The sequence below is a fragment of the Stegodyphus dumicola genome, chromosome 10 (assembly GCF_044657685.1).
Source record: "Stegodyphus dumicola isolate Sdum_Otavi_A_Nest chromosome 10, ASM4465768v1".
Classification (NCBI taxonomy): Eukaryota; Metazoa; Arthropoda; class Arachnida; order Araneae; family Eresidae; genus Stegodyphus; species Stegodyphus dumicola.
The window spans coordinates 24,126,939-24,141,571 of NC_140777.1; the positions used below are offsets into that span (position 1 = coordinate 24,126,939).

General features: G+C 27.3%; 1 protein-coding gene across 5 annotated transcripts in view; it reads left to right on the forward strand.

Moving 5' to 3' along the window:
• CASK (peripheral plasma membrane protein CASK) overlaps positions 1-6,079 on the forward strand; it is a 608,377-nt gene extending 602,298 nt beyond the window's left edge. For all 5 annotated transcript variants that reach the window (XM_085824784.1, XM_085824785.1, XM_035373524.2 and 2 more), the window contains 3 exons: positions 2,376-2,578; positions 3,761-3,841; positions 3,923-6,079. In XM_085824784.1, coding sequence (XP_085680910.1) covers positions 2,376-2,578; positions 3,761-3,841; positions 3,923-4,102 — 464 coding nt within the window. In that variant the 3' untranslated portion in view covers positions 4,103-6,079. The remainder of the gene's footprint in view (positions 1-2,375; positions 2,579-3,760; positions 3,842-3,922) is intronic.
• The last annotated feature ends 8,554 nt before the right edge of the window (positions 6,080-14,633 follow it).

Below are 14,633 nucleotides of genomic sequence, written 5' to 3' on the forward strand. Positions count from 1 at the left end.
GGGGAATGCCACAGCGCGCAATGAATTGGAAGTTGATCTGTCAGCACTATCCTTATCTTCAGGGCACATGTTTTTATTTTATTTGGCTTATAATTCCTTACCAAATGTAGTATTTCATCTCGATGTACTCCGTCTTTGATATGATTTAAAACAAGTTCCTCATCATTATAATTCGCTTCCGATAGTGAAGAAAGTGACAGAGGTTATTGAAAACGAAAAAATTTCGATTGACAAATTAGTCGGTTTTCTCGACACAGCAATTATAGGACTTGAACAGCGTTTGTAACTAAACAAGAAATTATGTCTGTTTAATAGAATTAAAGTATTATCACATGAAACGAAGCAACTTAAACAACTTACATTGAAAGAAATGTTTAATAAAGTAAACAAATAAATATTAAGCTTTTTCTTTTTGTAAATTTTGATACCCTTTAGATCATAATTGTTCTTTATTTCATAAATTACGGTTTCATATTTTTAATTTTGTAATTTCTGCATGCCATCTTACCAGATTTAAACTGATGATCTATAATCCGGAAAAATCGATAATCCGGAATCGCCGAAGTCCCGACGAGTCCGGATTAACGACTTTTGACTGTACTTTATAAAATTTACCCAATTGTTGCAAGAAAACTGTATAGATCATGAAGGCGTATGAACTCATAAAGTGCTGTAAACCACTTATGTGCTTCTTTTCCCTTCACAGTCACTGCTCCACAAACATGCATGTCTATACTTACGTATGTGATTCTGAATAGCTTCATAATTCTTTGGTGCCATAATTAGTATCTTTGGTTCACACAACTTGAAAGCTCCTGCAACCTCCCAGTTTTTATATTTCAAGGCTGGTAGCTGTTCTTCAGTCTACACTAAAGTGGCAAAAAATTAGTACACTTCTTAAATACTTAATAAGTTCTTCATGGTAGCAGAGAACTTCAGAAACATGGTCTATGTAAATACCCATGAGTATTCTGAAAGTAGTGAACATCATACTTCCTTTTAAAATTAGGCAGAAAAATCAACTTCTGATTGGGGGAGATTTTGAATAAATTCTATTTTATTGATTTTGAAGGCGATAAGAAACAGGTCCCTCTTCTTCAAGAGCAAAAAAAAAAAAATTTTCTTTTGGTTAAATTTTCCTGTACAAAGCAGCAGAGTTTTTTTTTTTTTCCATGTTGAAAAAGACAATGTTTCGTAATTTTTCAGCTTTAAAATGTATACGAATTATGCATATATAATGTAACTAAATTTTAGCTGGATTATAACAGTTAAAAAATGTCGTGAACATTATTAATTATGATGCAAATATCCTTGTAGCTGACCTTCTGAACCCTAGTTGCTCACATATCACATAATTCAAGTCTCTCCCTCCCTTTCAAAGCATACTGGTGATTGATTGGATAAGGACTATTGAATATTGATTGTGGGCAGTAGCGTAGCTAGGGTTTTCAGCGCCCGGGGCCGATGAAGATTTTGCACCCCTTTCTCTGTGCCAAGAACGGAAAGCATGTTATTCTAAAATTTTGTAACATTAATTTGAATGCTGTGCCGCTGTCCCCCCTTGCCCCACCCTAGCTATGCCACTGATTGTGGAATTATCAGTGTTTCTCTATGCATTATGGCACTATTCATCATTACTTCTTTATGGATGAGAAAGCAATTTTGCTTATGTAATTATTGAGATGATCAGCAGATGTCCACCATGAGTTAAAATGTTTTCATGAAGGTGATTCCTCGTAAACAAAATCCCTGTTGTACTCTGCTATAATCAATAAACCAACAAACTCCAATATGAATTATAAATTAGATGTCTATTCAATAAATTCGTATAACTATAAATTCATGCTAACTGCATATGTTACAGTTAGCAGTAATAATTGCTATATTTAAATGTTATTAACCACTGAGTTTTATGTAATTTACTGTCTTTTTATCATACACATCTAAGTATAAACAATTAAGTGGCAATAACAAGAATTACAATATTTGTATAACTAAAAAATAACTGAATATGAGTCACTGGCTTTAAATTAGAACAAATATTTTATATGCATTTTCCATGATAGACTCTTGCTCTAGTTGACTTGAACTCAGCTGGAGTTTCTGCATGTGAAATTAGGCAGAACTGGTTCACAGAATCATGTTATATTAGCATAAGTAACATTCTTGCTTCCTCATATTTTGAAAAAGGATTATTAAAATTTATTAAAAGAGAATGTGCAAATGAATTATCATTACATGGTCCACTGTAAGATAAAACATTTAATTTTCTCAATGTAGATGTAGTGTATTCAGGCAACAGAGTTTAGAAATGGCAAAATTTTTATTTATATAATTTGCAATTACATATGACTTTTTTTATTTTGTTTACCTAGATACTACTAGGCCCATGAGGAAAGGTGAAGAAAATGGGAAGAATTATTATTTTGTCTCACATGATGAAATGATGGCTGATATTGCTGCTAATGAGTATTTAGAGTATGGAACTCATGAAGAAGCTATGTATGGTACTAAATTAGAAACTATTCGTAGGTTGCATGCTGATGGGAAAATGGCAATATTGGATGTCGAGCCTCAAGTAATTATTTTGTTTATAAAATAAAGTGAATTAATAGGTTTCAAACTGCTATAGTTAACAAAAAGTACCTTTAATATTTTTAAAAAGTGTCACCAGGTAGCAACATAGTCATAGTGAATAAGTGAACGATATCACTGATCATTGAGAGGTTGTCAGGTCAATGTAAAAATGGCAACTGTACTGGAAGAATATGCATTACTAGACCAGTCAGCTGTAATAACTTCAGCCTGCAGTTCAGCAAAACATATTGGGTCTAATTCCAAATAGCCAAACCTCTTACAGAATGGATTACCAACAGATTACTGAATTGATTAAGCAATCTTGTGGACTTTGGGGCAATGTCTTCAACAGAACTATCTATAACTTCAACCCAGAAAAATCAAAATTGTTGCTAAAAAATAATGCCATTTTATTCAGGTTTCGATAGAAATGGCAATGCTCAGCTACTGAAGTAGCTCTAAACTTGTTACATTTCAAATGGTTCATTGGATATTACAGTAATGAAATGTTTTAAGTCAAAATAATGCTGCTAAAAGTTGAGTATAAAGTAAATACTTTACACTCAAACTATAAGTGTTGTAAACTATACACTAAAAGTGTTATAAACTATACACTAAAAGTGTTGTAAAGTAAATACTGCCAAAAGTTGAGAATCACAATTCCTATTGGGTTAGAAATTTAAAGTTCAGTACTATTACCCATTGAGTTAATTACTTCACCTTAGCCCAAACTAGGTGTATTAATAAAAACTGGTAGGAAAAGACTGGTTTCTAGCTGAATAAGTTATCTTTTGCAGTATTACTTCTTTAGCCATTAGTAACTTAATATTTATTGATTACACAATAAATATTTTTAATACTCATAATTGCTATATATTAAAAAAATTTGTATTATTCTTTACATCTATTTTCAGAATTTTATATATTTAATAATATCAGAATTATATATGTAAAGGTATTCTTTGATTCATTATACTTACTTGGTTTTAATGATGAGCAAGTAGGTGCTTATAAATAAAAATACTTTTAAAAAAAACTCTGAAAAATGTTAACTACCTTTAATAATTAAATTTATTATCTGAGTATGTTTTTAGGTCATATAAAGAAAATGAATGATATGATATTTATTATATAAGTTAGCAAATATTTTTCTTACTATAGAATACTTTGAAATTTTTTCTAGGCTTTGAAAATACTTCGGACGGCAGAATATACACCCTATACTGTCTTTATAGCTGCTCCATCATTAGGAAATATGCAAGATGTAAGTAGCATGTTAATACAAGTTTTCATTCGTCTGTTACTCATTATATTGCATTTTAATGATTTTTTATTAATCTTGCAGATTGATGGCAGTTTGGAAAGACTGTACAAAGAAAGTGAACTCCTACGCCAAGCTTATGGCCATTTCTTTGATTTGACTATAGTGAATAATGATATTGAAGAAACCATTAGAACTCTGGAAAAGACTCTAGAAAAAGTGCATAACACGACACAGTGGGTTCCTGTTACATGGGTTTATTAAATACATATATATTAATAATCCAGCATTAGAAAGTACACTTTACAAGCTGCTGCCAAACACATGGCTCATTCTCCGGCCAATCTTTCATGGGGTCGTGAGAGCAAATCACGCCAATTTTTGCTGAACATTTTTTAATTGTAAAATCATAGAGCTCTATGCTAAGGGATAATCATTATAAATCATTATTTGGTCGAGCTTACAATTATGAAAATGTCATAAAGTGCAGTTCATTTGCATACCCAATGATGGAGAAGACTCCTGTGTTATGTGTTCAGTGTGTTTCGTCTTATTTCTTTTAATACTATATTCATATGCAGTTTGTGTTATATGTTCAAAATATAAGGTGAATGTTATGTATTTTGTTATTAATTCCTACTGTTATTGTCTACCTAATTGTATATTACATTAGATGATGATATTGAAGTTAAGGAGCTATTTTTAAATCTTCAAAGAACCTGTTTGAAAATAAAATAAAAATACCCACTAAAGGCGAAAGTTTTCATAAGCAAATTATAAAGAAAGGCTGTTGTTTCTTTTTCTGAATAACTCTTTGTCATGTACTTTTTCATTTGATAAGTTTTATTACATGTAGTGGCTTATAGAAAAATTCAAATATTAGTTTGTTCTGCTTTTTATCTGATAAAAGGGACTTTTTTTAATAATATTCTTCAAGTTTTGTTTTTTAATTTATAGTGAGAAGTCTGATTTTCTGCATAAAATTCCTGAAAAATTGTTTGTTGCTCTGTAATTTTTCACAAATTTCTTATATGATTCTTTAGTATCAAAAAATCATTTGCTTTTCCAATTAATTAAGCATTTATAAGCTTTTCTCCTTGCTTTTCTTTTATAGGCAATTTCAGATATGTCACAAATTTGTATCACATAAATCTAGCAACTATATAAATTACATTTAAAAGGAAAGTATGAGGAACTGTATTATATTGCATTATTTTCAAGTCTGAATTGAAAAGCTTATATTATTTTATAATTTTTAGATTTTTCAGTTTCTTATTCATATATTAAAGAATTGTATTTCTGTATTGGCTACTAGCTTTCTTGCTGTGAATGATCAACTCTAATTCTTTCAGTTAATCAATTTGGAAAGCTTTGTGTATTTATAAAAATTTCTTTTATATTAAGGTGTATATTTTTAAAATGTAAAGAAATAGTTTCATTTTTATTTAATCACAGGATACCAAGCATTCCATGAAAAGATGCTACAAAGCTAAATTAAATTATGCATTCCTTAATTAATTACTTTAATATTTTTATATTGCTGCATTTTCTGCATTTAGTACTGTTTGTTATGTTATGGCATTTGAATAATACATTAAATGTAGCCATAACTTAGAAAGGCAACATTTATTTTTTATTATTGATAGCTTGTTTATGAAACAAGTATAGAGTCTGGCATTTATATTTAGCCTTGTAAATTTGTTTATGGAAATAATTATTGGTTTGCAGTACCATGGGTATACATTCCGCTTTTATGTAGTTTTTGAAAAGATTTGAGTATATATAATGTTGACTTTGAATCTTGAATTTATTTTATGCTTATATGTCTATTTTTGTTTGAAATGTGAACGTTTGTTTGAATTTTATCTATAGAAAATTATGTTTTACGTATGGGTTTGAATTAGTATGCTTTGTAATTTATGTCTCCAGTAAAGATAACTGTTCCTGAGTTGTAGTTTTAAATAGCAGATATTAAATTTCTGCTAAAAATTGAAATGTGTCCTCTGTATGAATTAAATTTTCTGAACCTTTTTTAGCATTCACTGTAGTCTGAAATGTAAAATATGACTTGAATGAAATTATATTAATGGCATAAATTTAGATTATTCTTCATCTGTATGTTTTCAATACATATATGCATTAATGATCTAGTAAAACTAGAAAAACAAGTGTTCAACATGTTTTAATATATGCTTGAACCACATTTGAATAAATGTTTTAATAAAATATGTTATTTTTGCACCTGAAATAGTGTTCTTAAAATATGTATCCTGAAACTTAATTTAAAATTTAGCATATTGTTAAACAAGGAAAAGTAGTGTTTTTTTTTGGGGGGGGGTGTCTTGTTATGTCATATTTAAAAGATAATGCCATTCCTTCTATTTTTAATCCTTCCTCTATTACTAGTATATAAAAGTAATGTAACTGATGTATAAATAATTTTATATATCAGTAACATTACTAATATATAAAAATATAATTATCCCTACTTAATTAATTTTACACTTTTAGTTTGACATTGTAAAAAATATCTTAATACCTGAATTACATAAAGAAAAAAGAAAGACAATTTTGCAACTTTTCCTTCTATGATTACAGAAAATCCTCAAAGGCAACATCTGCAAATTAAATTTAGGTATTTTATTATTAATTGCATAGTATGAAACAAATTATGTAAGTCATTATATATTGAGAATTTTAATTTTCAGTTTTTAATATTAGATTTTTGAAAATAATTCTTACATAACGGGTTTCTAATTAAATTATTTTAAATGAGATCTAGTGCATTCATTAGGAAATTCCTCAAGTGTAATATGTTGGAAAATAAAGTATATTTAACTGCTCTTTTAATTGCATAAAGCAGTACTTTTCTGTGTGTGTTACTCTAATTCTGTCTAATACAAAAAATCTAATTCTTAATTGAATAGACATTTGTTCTTAAATTGAATAGAAATGAGAATGAATAAATTCCCTTAATCTATAAATGGGAATAAATACTTCTAAATATATTCATGTATTCATTTTCTAGAGAACTGTTTTCCTAATTTATTTGTGGTAAGTATGCTTTAGTTTTCAGTATCAAGCCAATCATGTATTGGTTTTTTTTATCTGCTATACCTGGTCCATTATAATTGCGTGTATAGTCCTTATATGGCAGTACCAAAAGAAAAAGTTAACTACATACAAGAAACGTGCTTTTTTTATGACTGTGAACTTGAGCATTTGATGCATTTCTGCTTCCCAAATAAGTTTTATTTTCCTTTAAATAGGATAGTCAGAATTCTTTCACAAATGCAGATATTAGTCTTTTAATCTATAATTGTTATCTGTTGTCATCAAGTGAAAGAAATTACAAAGCATTTTGCTCATTCTGATTTTATGTACATTTATTCAGCTTTCCCATAAAAAGTGTTAATTAAGAGATTATGACCAATAAATTTGAAATAATTATAAACTGTTGCTTTTAAAATTTTCTTTTTGTGTGTTTTTTTTGTTATGTCCTATATAAAGGAAAAATGCCATAAAATAGAAAAATATTCTTGTCAATTATATTGCATAATCTTGAAAGACTGATATGCAAGCTTAAGTATCTTTGCAGTTTGTCTGTTTAAAAATTTTTTAGCCATAGGATGCATTTATTTTAGCTTAAAAATAATTAGAAATTATTTTCTTTATTATTCATTTTTCTGCAATGCTTTTTCTCATTTAGGTATAAAAGTTGATATATTTTTTCTATATAAAGTTTTGTAATCTTTCTTCATATATAGCAGGATTGTTATTTGAAATATAAAAAATGAATTTTAATTTATATAAATTTTATATTATGTGTATATTCTGGTAGATTCAAAAATTAGAAAGTTATTTCTGTAATTTAACTATTTTTAATAAAGTGTACAAATGTTTTATGAATAGTTTCTTTCATAATTTTTAAATGGTTTTAATAAAAGTTATTGTGTAATTTCATGTAAGATATTATATCATATATTCTTATTAACACTTACTATATGAAGAAAAACTTCGTCTGTCAGGATATCCAGAAAGCTTAATAATTAGAAAAATAATATTATTATTAATATACAGTTACTTAAAGTTATAATCTAATACTGACAAATATATCCATTTTTCTGAAACATTTAATATTCTATGATGGTTTCTATGTACAATAATGTGAGAATTTGGTAGGTCAATCCTATTTCCTAAAAAAAAAAAAAAAAAAAAAATTGACACTGTAAATCCATACTTTTCAAATATTTTATTTACATGTAAGAATTTTGAAAGGCTTAATATTTTACCAATTTAATTGGCTTCTGCATTCCATTTCCATTCATTTTCCACTGTTGTGTATACATTCGAAATGTATGCTCTTCTATAAATTAGTGATTATAAAAATCGTAAGAATTTCATACTGTACTATCATTTCTTCAGTATTTGCACTATCATTTTATTTAGCAGTTGTAAATGAAGAAACAAAATTTAATTTTGAAAATATACTCTGATTTTGAGGAAAAGGAAGGTTCTGAGGATTCGTTATCAAACTCTATTTTAAATGCGTATGTATATATTGTAACAGCTTCTTTTTTAAATGTAAATGAAAGAATAATGAAGACAGGAAAATTATGATCATACATAAGCCTATAAATGTAAGTAACGCTATTTATGTAGTTATTTTTTAGTATAATTGCAGTATAAAAACTTTATTACAATCAAGATAGTAGTCATAATATGAAGCACATAAGGTTAAATAATTACACAGCATGTGGAACTCGTTTATTTTTGTACATGAATATTCATATTCAGGGTATAATATTCATTTTAGAAGATTTTACCCATTATATATATAAAAAATGGAACAAATAATATTTATTTCTCTTTTCACATTAGTTATTAATAGTCATCAAAATAAGTACATCAATATAAAAATATTTTATTTAAATAAGCGTGAAGAAGTTTGTTAAAAATTAGAATTTTACGAAAAATTGTTATACACTTACCAGTTTAAATTAGAATCGTTCTTAGTATGTAATCCTGTATATTAAAATAAGTGCATTTTTTAACTTTGGTTTCAGGTCTCTTGCAAAATTTAGCCAGAATTCTGATTCTTCAATTATATATTTGTCATGTAGTTTCGAAATACTTGGTACCCAAACATCATGTATGCAATAAATGTATTAGTTTTTTATTTAGCTTCAATTATCACTATTTATATAATTATCATATAATTACCATTGTGCATGTAATATAAATATATGTGTTGCGAATTAATTTTAGAATTTCTCTTTCTATTTAGAAAAGCATGAAAAAGATTTTCCAATATTGCATATATAATTGCAAAATATTTTATAAAATGTACTCAAGTTTATTTAATTTTTGATACATTATGTCTCTAAATCAACTAGATTAAATAAAATAAAGTTTAATAAGTAATTTTAAAATAATTATTACTAAATGCTGAATAATATTAATTATAAATAAAATCTGATAAGCGTAATGTAATATTAAAATTTGTTAATTAATTTATTAGCAATGTAATTTTCTATGATATGAACTAAAGCTAACTAAAAGGAGTCCTAAAGTTCACAAAAAAAAAAAAAAAAAAAAAAATGCACACTTCATAGTTTAAAAGCAAAGAAATAAAAGGGGGAAAAAGAATTCTTAGCAGAAAGTTTCACACTATTTCTTAGTCAATCGAAAATAGGTTTTTGTTATGATTTTATATTTTAAATTTATGTAGATATTCGTTTCTAGAAGCGTTTTCATATATCTTAGTATGGGGATTTTTGCATGCTCATAATTTTAATTTCGTGTAAAAATTAGCAAGAAGAAATTGCAAAATTTTATTAATATCATGGAATTACTTTAGAGGGTGCTCTTTTAAAATCCTTAGCTTATTTTTTATAGTCATAATAAATTAATTTTAGATTTAAATTTTTCATAGTATCTTGAGAAGATGTGAAAAACATTTACTACAATAAATTTCCATATAAAAACTTCATGTTGTTAATTGAGATTTTTATCAAGTATTTCATAAATTGTTAAGCTTTCATTTTAATTAACATAATTATATTTTGGTGAAAATAAGTTTCAAAATAACTTCATTTTCAGACATGGACAATTAATGTTATGTAACAAATTTTCAGATTATTCTTGAACTGGATAATTAATTCTTTGAGTTGAAATTATGTTCCAGGGGAAAAGAACAGGGGAAAAAAACCCTTGCTCCAGTTTTGCAAGGTACTTTTCCTCTATTTAGCTGAGTTTTTCTCTGTACATTTAAATCATTTGCATAAGATATGTTCTTTACATAATAGAACTACTTCTCAGGTTATTTTTTAATGAGGTCTGTATGACATCAAATTAGCTATTGATTTAAATTGTTGTGAATTTTTAATGTAAACTATTCAAATCCATAACTAAAGAAATAGAGAGCTTAATATGTTATGCTTTGACAGTGTTTAAACTCGCAGCATCTAAAAGCAGATTTTTTTCTCTCCCCTCGAATCTGTAAAAAGGTAAAGACAAATATTTAAATTAATGAACACCTAGTTATATAATAGCGGTAGATAAAAATATTACATACCTGAGACTTAAGTAGGTAATTCAGATGTGTATCATGAATACTAAAATGTCTGGCTATTTTTCATTCACAGTAATATGGCTGCAATGGGATGCATTCTATAAACAGAGGGTGGAAAATTAGATATAGATAACACACACAAAGAGCAGATACATCCAGTAAACAAATTAATTATTAATTACATATAAATTTATGAGCAATATATTTTCTAATTTCTGTTCAAAGTATAGAATATAAAAAAGTCTGAATAATTAATCATTTACAGCTTTATTGTTCTATTAGTAATTTAAGTTTTAAATGATAGCTGATAGATTGAAATGTCTATCACAAAAGCAATAAATGAGTAATATTAAATTTTTTGCTATTAATAAGTTCAAGCAAAATAATATCCATTCTCCTAATGACCATTAGCTATATGAAAAATATTAAAATTAATTGCAATCTGTTAATATTCACAAAATTAAATGTGTTAATGTCAATGCGTGTATAAATGTATTTTGTGGATTAAAATGTGTTAGTAACACAAATCAGTGTATAGATAATGACAAACCTTTCAGTAATATTTTTATTTATATTGCATAAAAATGAGTTATGCCATACTTGCACTAAAATATTTATTTTGAAATAGTCTTAAATCGTCTTGAGTTTTGAAATTCATTTGGAGATTACCGGTTGTAGTGAGCTAATTTCCATTTTGAATTAAAAACTCCTTCGCAATATATGTTATAAACTTAAAACTTCAATTTGCATAATTAAAATGTCATTAATAATATAATTATATAAAACAGTTTACAATAAAATTCTGAGTTCAGTGTAATTTCTAATTACTTTTAATTATATTCATATTGTATAACATCTCTCAATTGGCTTTTTGTTCATTTACTGCACCTGTTATTATAAATGAACATTTTGTTCTTCTGTATGTAATTAATATGAGATTCTTCATGTGAGCATTTTTTATTCTATCTGTGTGCTAATTACCTTAAAAATTATACAAAGTAACATCTAATTAAGATATTAATTAAATGCTGCATTAAATAAGATATTAATTAAAATGCTGCATTAAATAAATGCAAGTTAATGAAGTGTAGTTAGAAAAAAATTATTATTGGTAAACAGAATTTAACTGGATCTATAGCTTTTCCAATGCAGCAGGTATAGCCTCCAATATTTAATAATGACATCAGTGTCATTACTTCAGACTGTACGAAAAGTAACATTTTATTTTTTTCAGGTTTTTATTGTATACTATTGTGCTGATACAGTAGAACCCCATTTATTTGGATCAGTTGAGCATTACAGTTTTAAATAAAACTTGTTTTGTCCTAAACCAAGGTCGGGCTTGTTTTCACAATAATAATTGAAAAAAAAAAAAAAAAAACCAGAAAAGGTTCATTTGGTCACACATCATCTTCGGCATTAATATAAATTTGTAATTCATTTAAAATAAAATAATCTTTAACAGCTCCATTTTTAACTTATTATTTTATTTAAGTCGCATAAAATATGTAATATTAACTAAAATATCGCTTCAAAGAACAAATGCTGAAAGTACTAAAACAACAAGAATTAGCTTTAAGTTGCGTTCAAATCGATACTAGTTCTGAAAATTTATGCAAATTACGCTGATTCTTGCTACAGTATTTTACCAAAAAAATCGCATTTTTATGGCATGATCACTATTAGGGAAAACTTGGGTACTCTTTTGCCGTCATTTTGGATACCTTTCCTCACTAAAAGGCAAATTTCATTTGAAATGTACTGCAACGTATTTTAAAAATTAAGTGAAATCTTTTATGTATACGTTTTCGAAGATTGTATTTTTTTTTTTTCAAACATATCTTTTAATGCAGCTCATATTTTAATTGGTGTTGTCCATCAATCACTATTGGAGATATTTAGAAGTCATTTTCAGGAGAATAAATTCAAAACGTAGAAATATATTGGCATGAGTAGGTCGCATTATAAAAGAGGCATCTATTTAATTCTAAGTAAATGAAAGAAAATTGGAAATGATTCAAATTCAGGTTTTCTTAGTTGACTTTTGTTTCAATTGAGCGGGATTTGGGTTAAATGAGGTTTTATTGTATATGGTGCATTAAATGAACCTATTTAAATTTTTATTTATTTGCAGTGAAAATGATTTTTAATGCTTTTTGTTATTTTTGGTGTAAAATAATATAAACTATGACAATATATATAAACAAGGCAATGAAAAGCTTGTTCCTATAAGTATTTAATTGGAATCATTCAGTTAATATTATTCAAGTTTGTAAATATGCATTTCAGTCACAATATCAAAACCTGTTATTTGAACAAATACCATAACTGAAATATTTCTGTGATACCAGAAGTCTTAAATAATTATCATCTATATAGATTATTATTGTAACAATTGTCGATTCATAGTTTTTGTCTATCATTTCTATTCATCTATGCATAGTTTAGCCATGTCTTAGGTATTTCAAATCTAAATGCTTTTTTTTTTTTTTTTTTTTTTTTTTGTTAATTTTCATGAGTAAATAACAAGAAATAATTTAATTTTACCTATAGTTAAGGCTCTTCTCTAAACATCAATTACCTGTTATGCCTATCCTGTTTATTTGTTGAATTTACATTTATGTATTTTTTGCTTGTATGTTCCCTCCCCCCCCCAGTTTTCTCTTCTCAGGACTATGCTTATTTAATTATTAACCTAACTAGTGCTCTCGGTTTATAAATATCGATTTTTTAATGCATTTGACACGTTATGGAAAGTTTTCAACAGAAATTATGTATATTTTAATATGCATTTCATTGAACTTAGATTGAAACACCTAAGACAAATTTTACATGGCAGAGAATATATTTTCATTGTGGTCTTTTGATTGAAAAGTAAATAATGTTACGTGTGTTCAAACGATAACTTCTTGCGGGATCAGAATATTTCCCGCTTTGCTATAGGCCTCAGTAGTTTGTCTCCCGGTTCTTATTGAAACAGAACGAGGTGAAAACTCTTGTGATAATTTTCTAGTAAATCTAATAAAATAACTGTTGCCTCCAGGTAACAGTATATTTGCATACGCATTGTGTCTTTCTTTCGTGTGATTATTTCATTTGGAATTATTTTACCGTATATTAGAATATTTTATATGTGAGCAGTATCTTAAAAGTAAATATTTTATATACAGTTGAGCCACTTTATGTTGGTCATAAAAATTTGTATTGGGACGTCTCCAGATTTAATTGAAGAAAATGGAGGTGCTTTCTTAATTTATCATTATAAATTTTGTATTATCATAAATTCATACATCAAGTGCTCAAACAAACTGAAAAAAATCTAAATGATATTTTAAAGACCTGACGATGATGATATAGATAAAGAAAATACCATTAACTTTTATTTATTATTAAATGTTGCAACAAAGTACATTCACATTAAACGCTGAAGCGAAGAAGTTAGAAAATGACAGTAAAATAAATAAACAACAGACGGGCTCTTTTGACTAAACTTATTGAGCACTTCATTAACATTTATGTCTATAGTGTAATATACTATATTCCTATGTGCCAAAGTTATAAGTCTATTTTTCCCTATTGTATTCCTCAAATATATTTTCAGTCTCCTAAAGATAATGTATAGCTCCTTTTGGTACTGTTGTTGTCACTGGTATTACTACAACTATTCTAAAATCTCGTGTACATAAAGAAACACTTTTGTTCCCTTCTATTAAACATTTCAATAACCGACGATTTGGTGTCTGGAAACTCCCTCCATTGCCTTTTCCATAGTAAATATTCAGCATGTATTTCTTCTAGTTATGATAAACGCATTTCTAAGAAGGTCATCCAAGTATGGCCATCCAAGTATAAAGTATGGCCAATTTATATATGTAAATCGTTGATGTTTCCTGATCCATATACCAAATAGGAAAAAAGAAGGTAGATTATCTTCATGAACTAAACACCTTCTTCGAATTTCTATAATCATCGCTTCTAAAAGTGATAGAAAGATAGAATGATTCGGGATTAGTAATATCTAGGTTGGAACGATCGACTATGTCTTTTCAATTATTCCAAAACAACTTCTGATGTTTCGGTCTTGGCAAGAATCCAAGACTGCAAGATTTGAGCAGTGGGACGTATAATGCACATAAATGGCTTTATGTCGATATTCACATGTGTCCCTTTAAACTCGCTAATAACACGAGCGCCATCATAACCTTGTCCTTATATTATTAT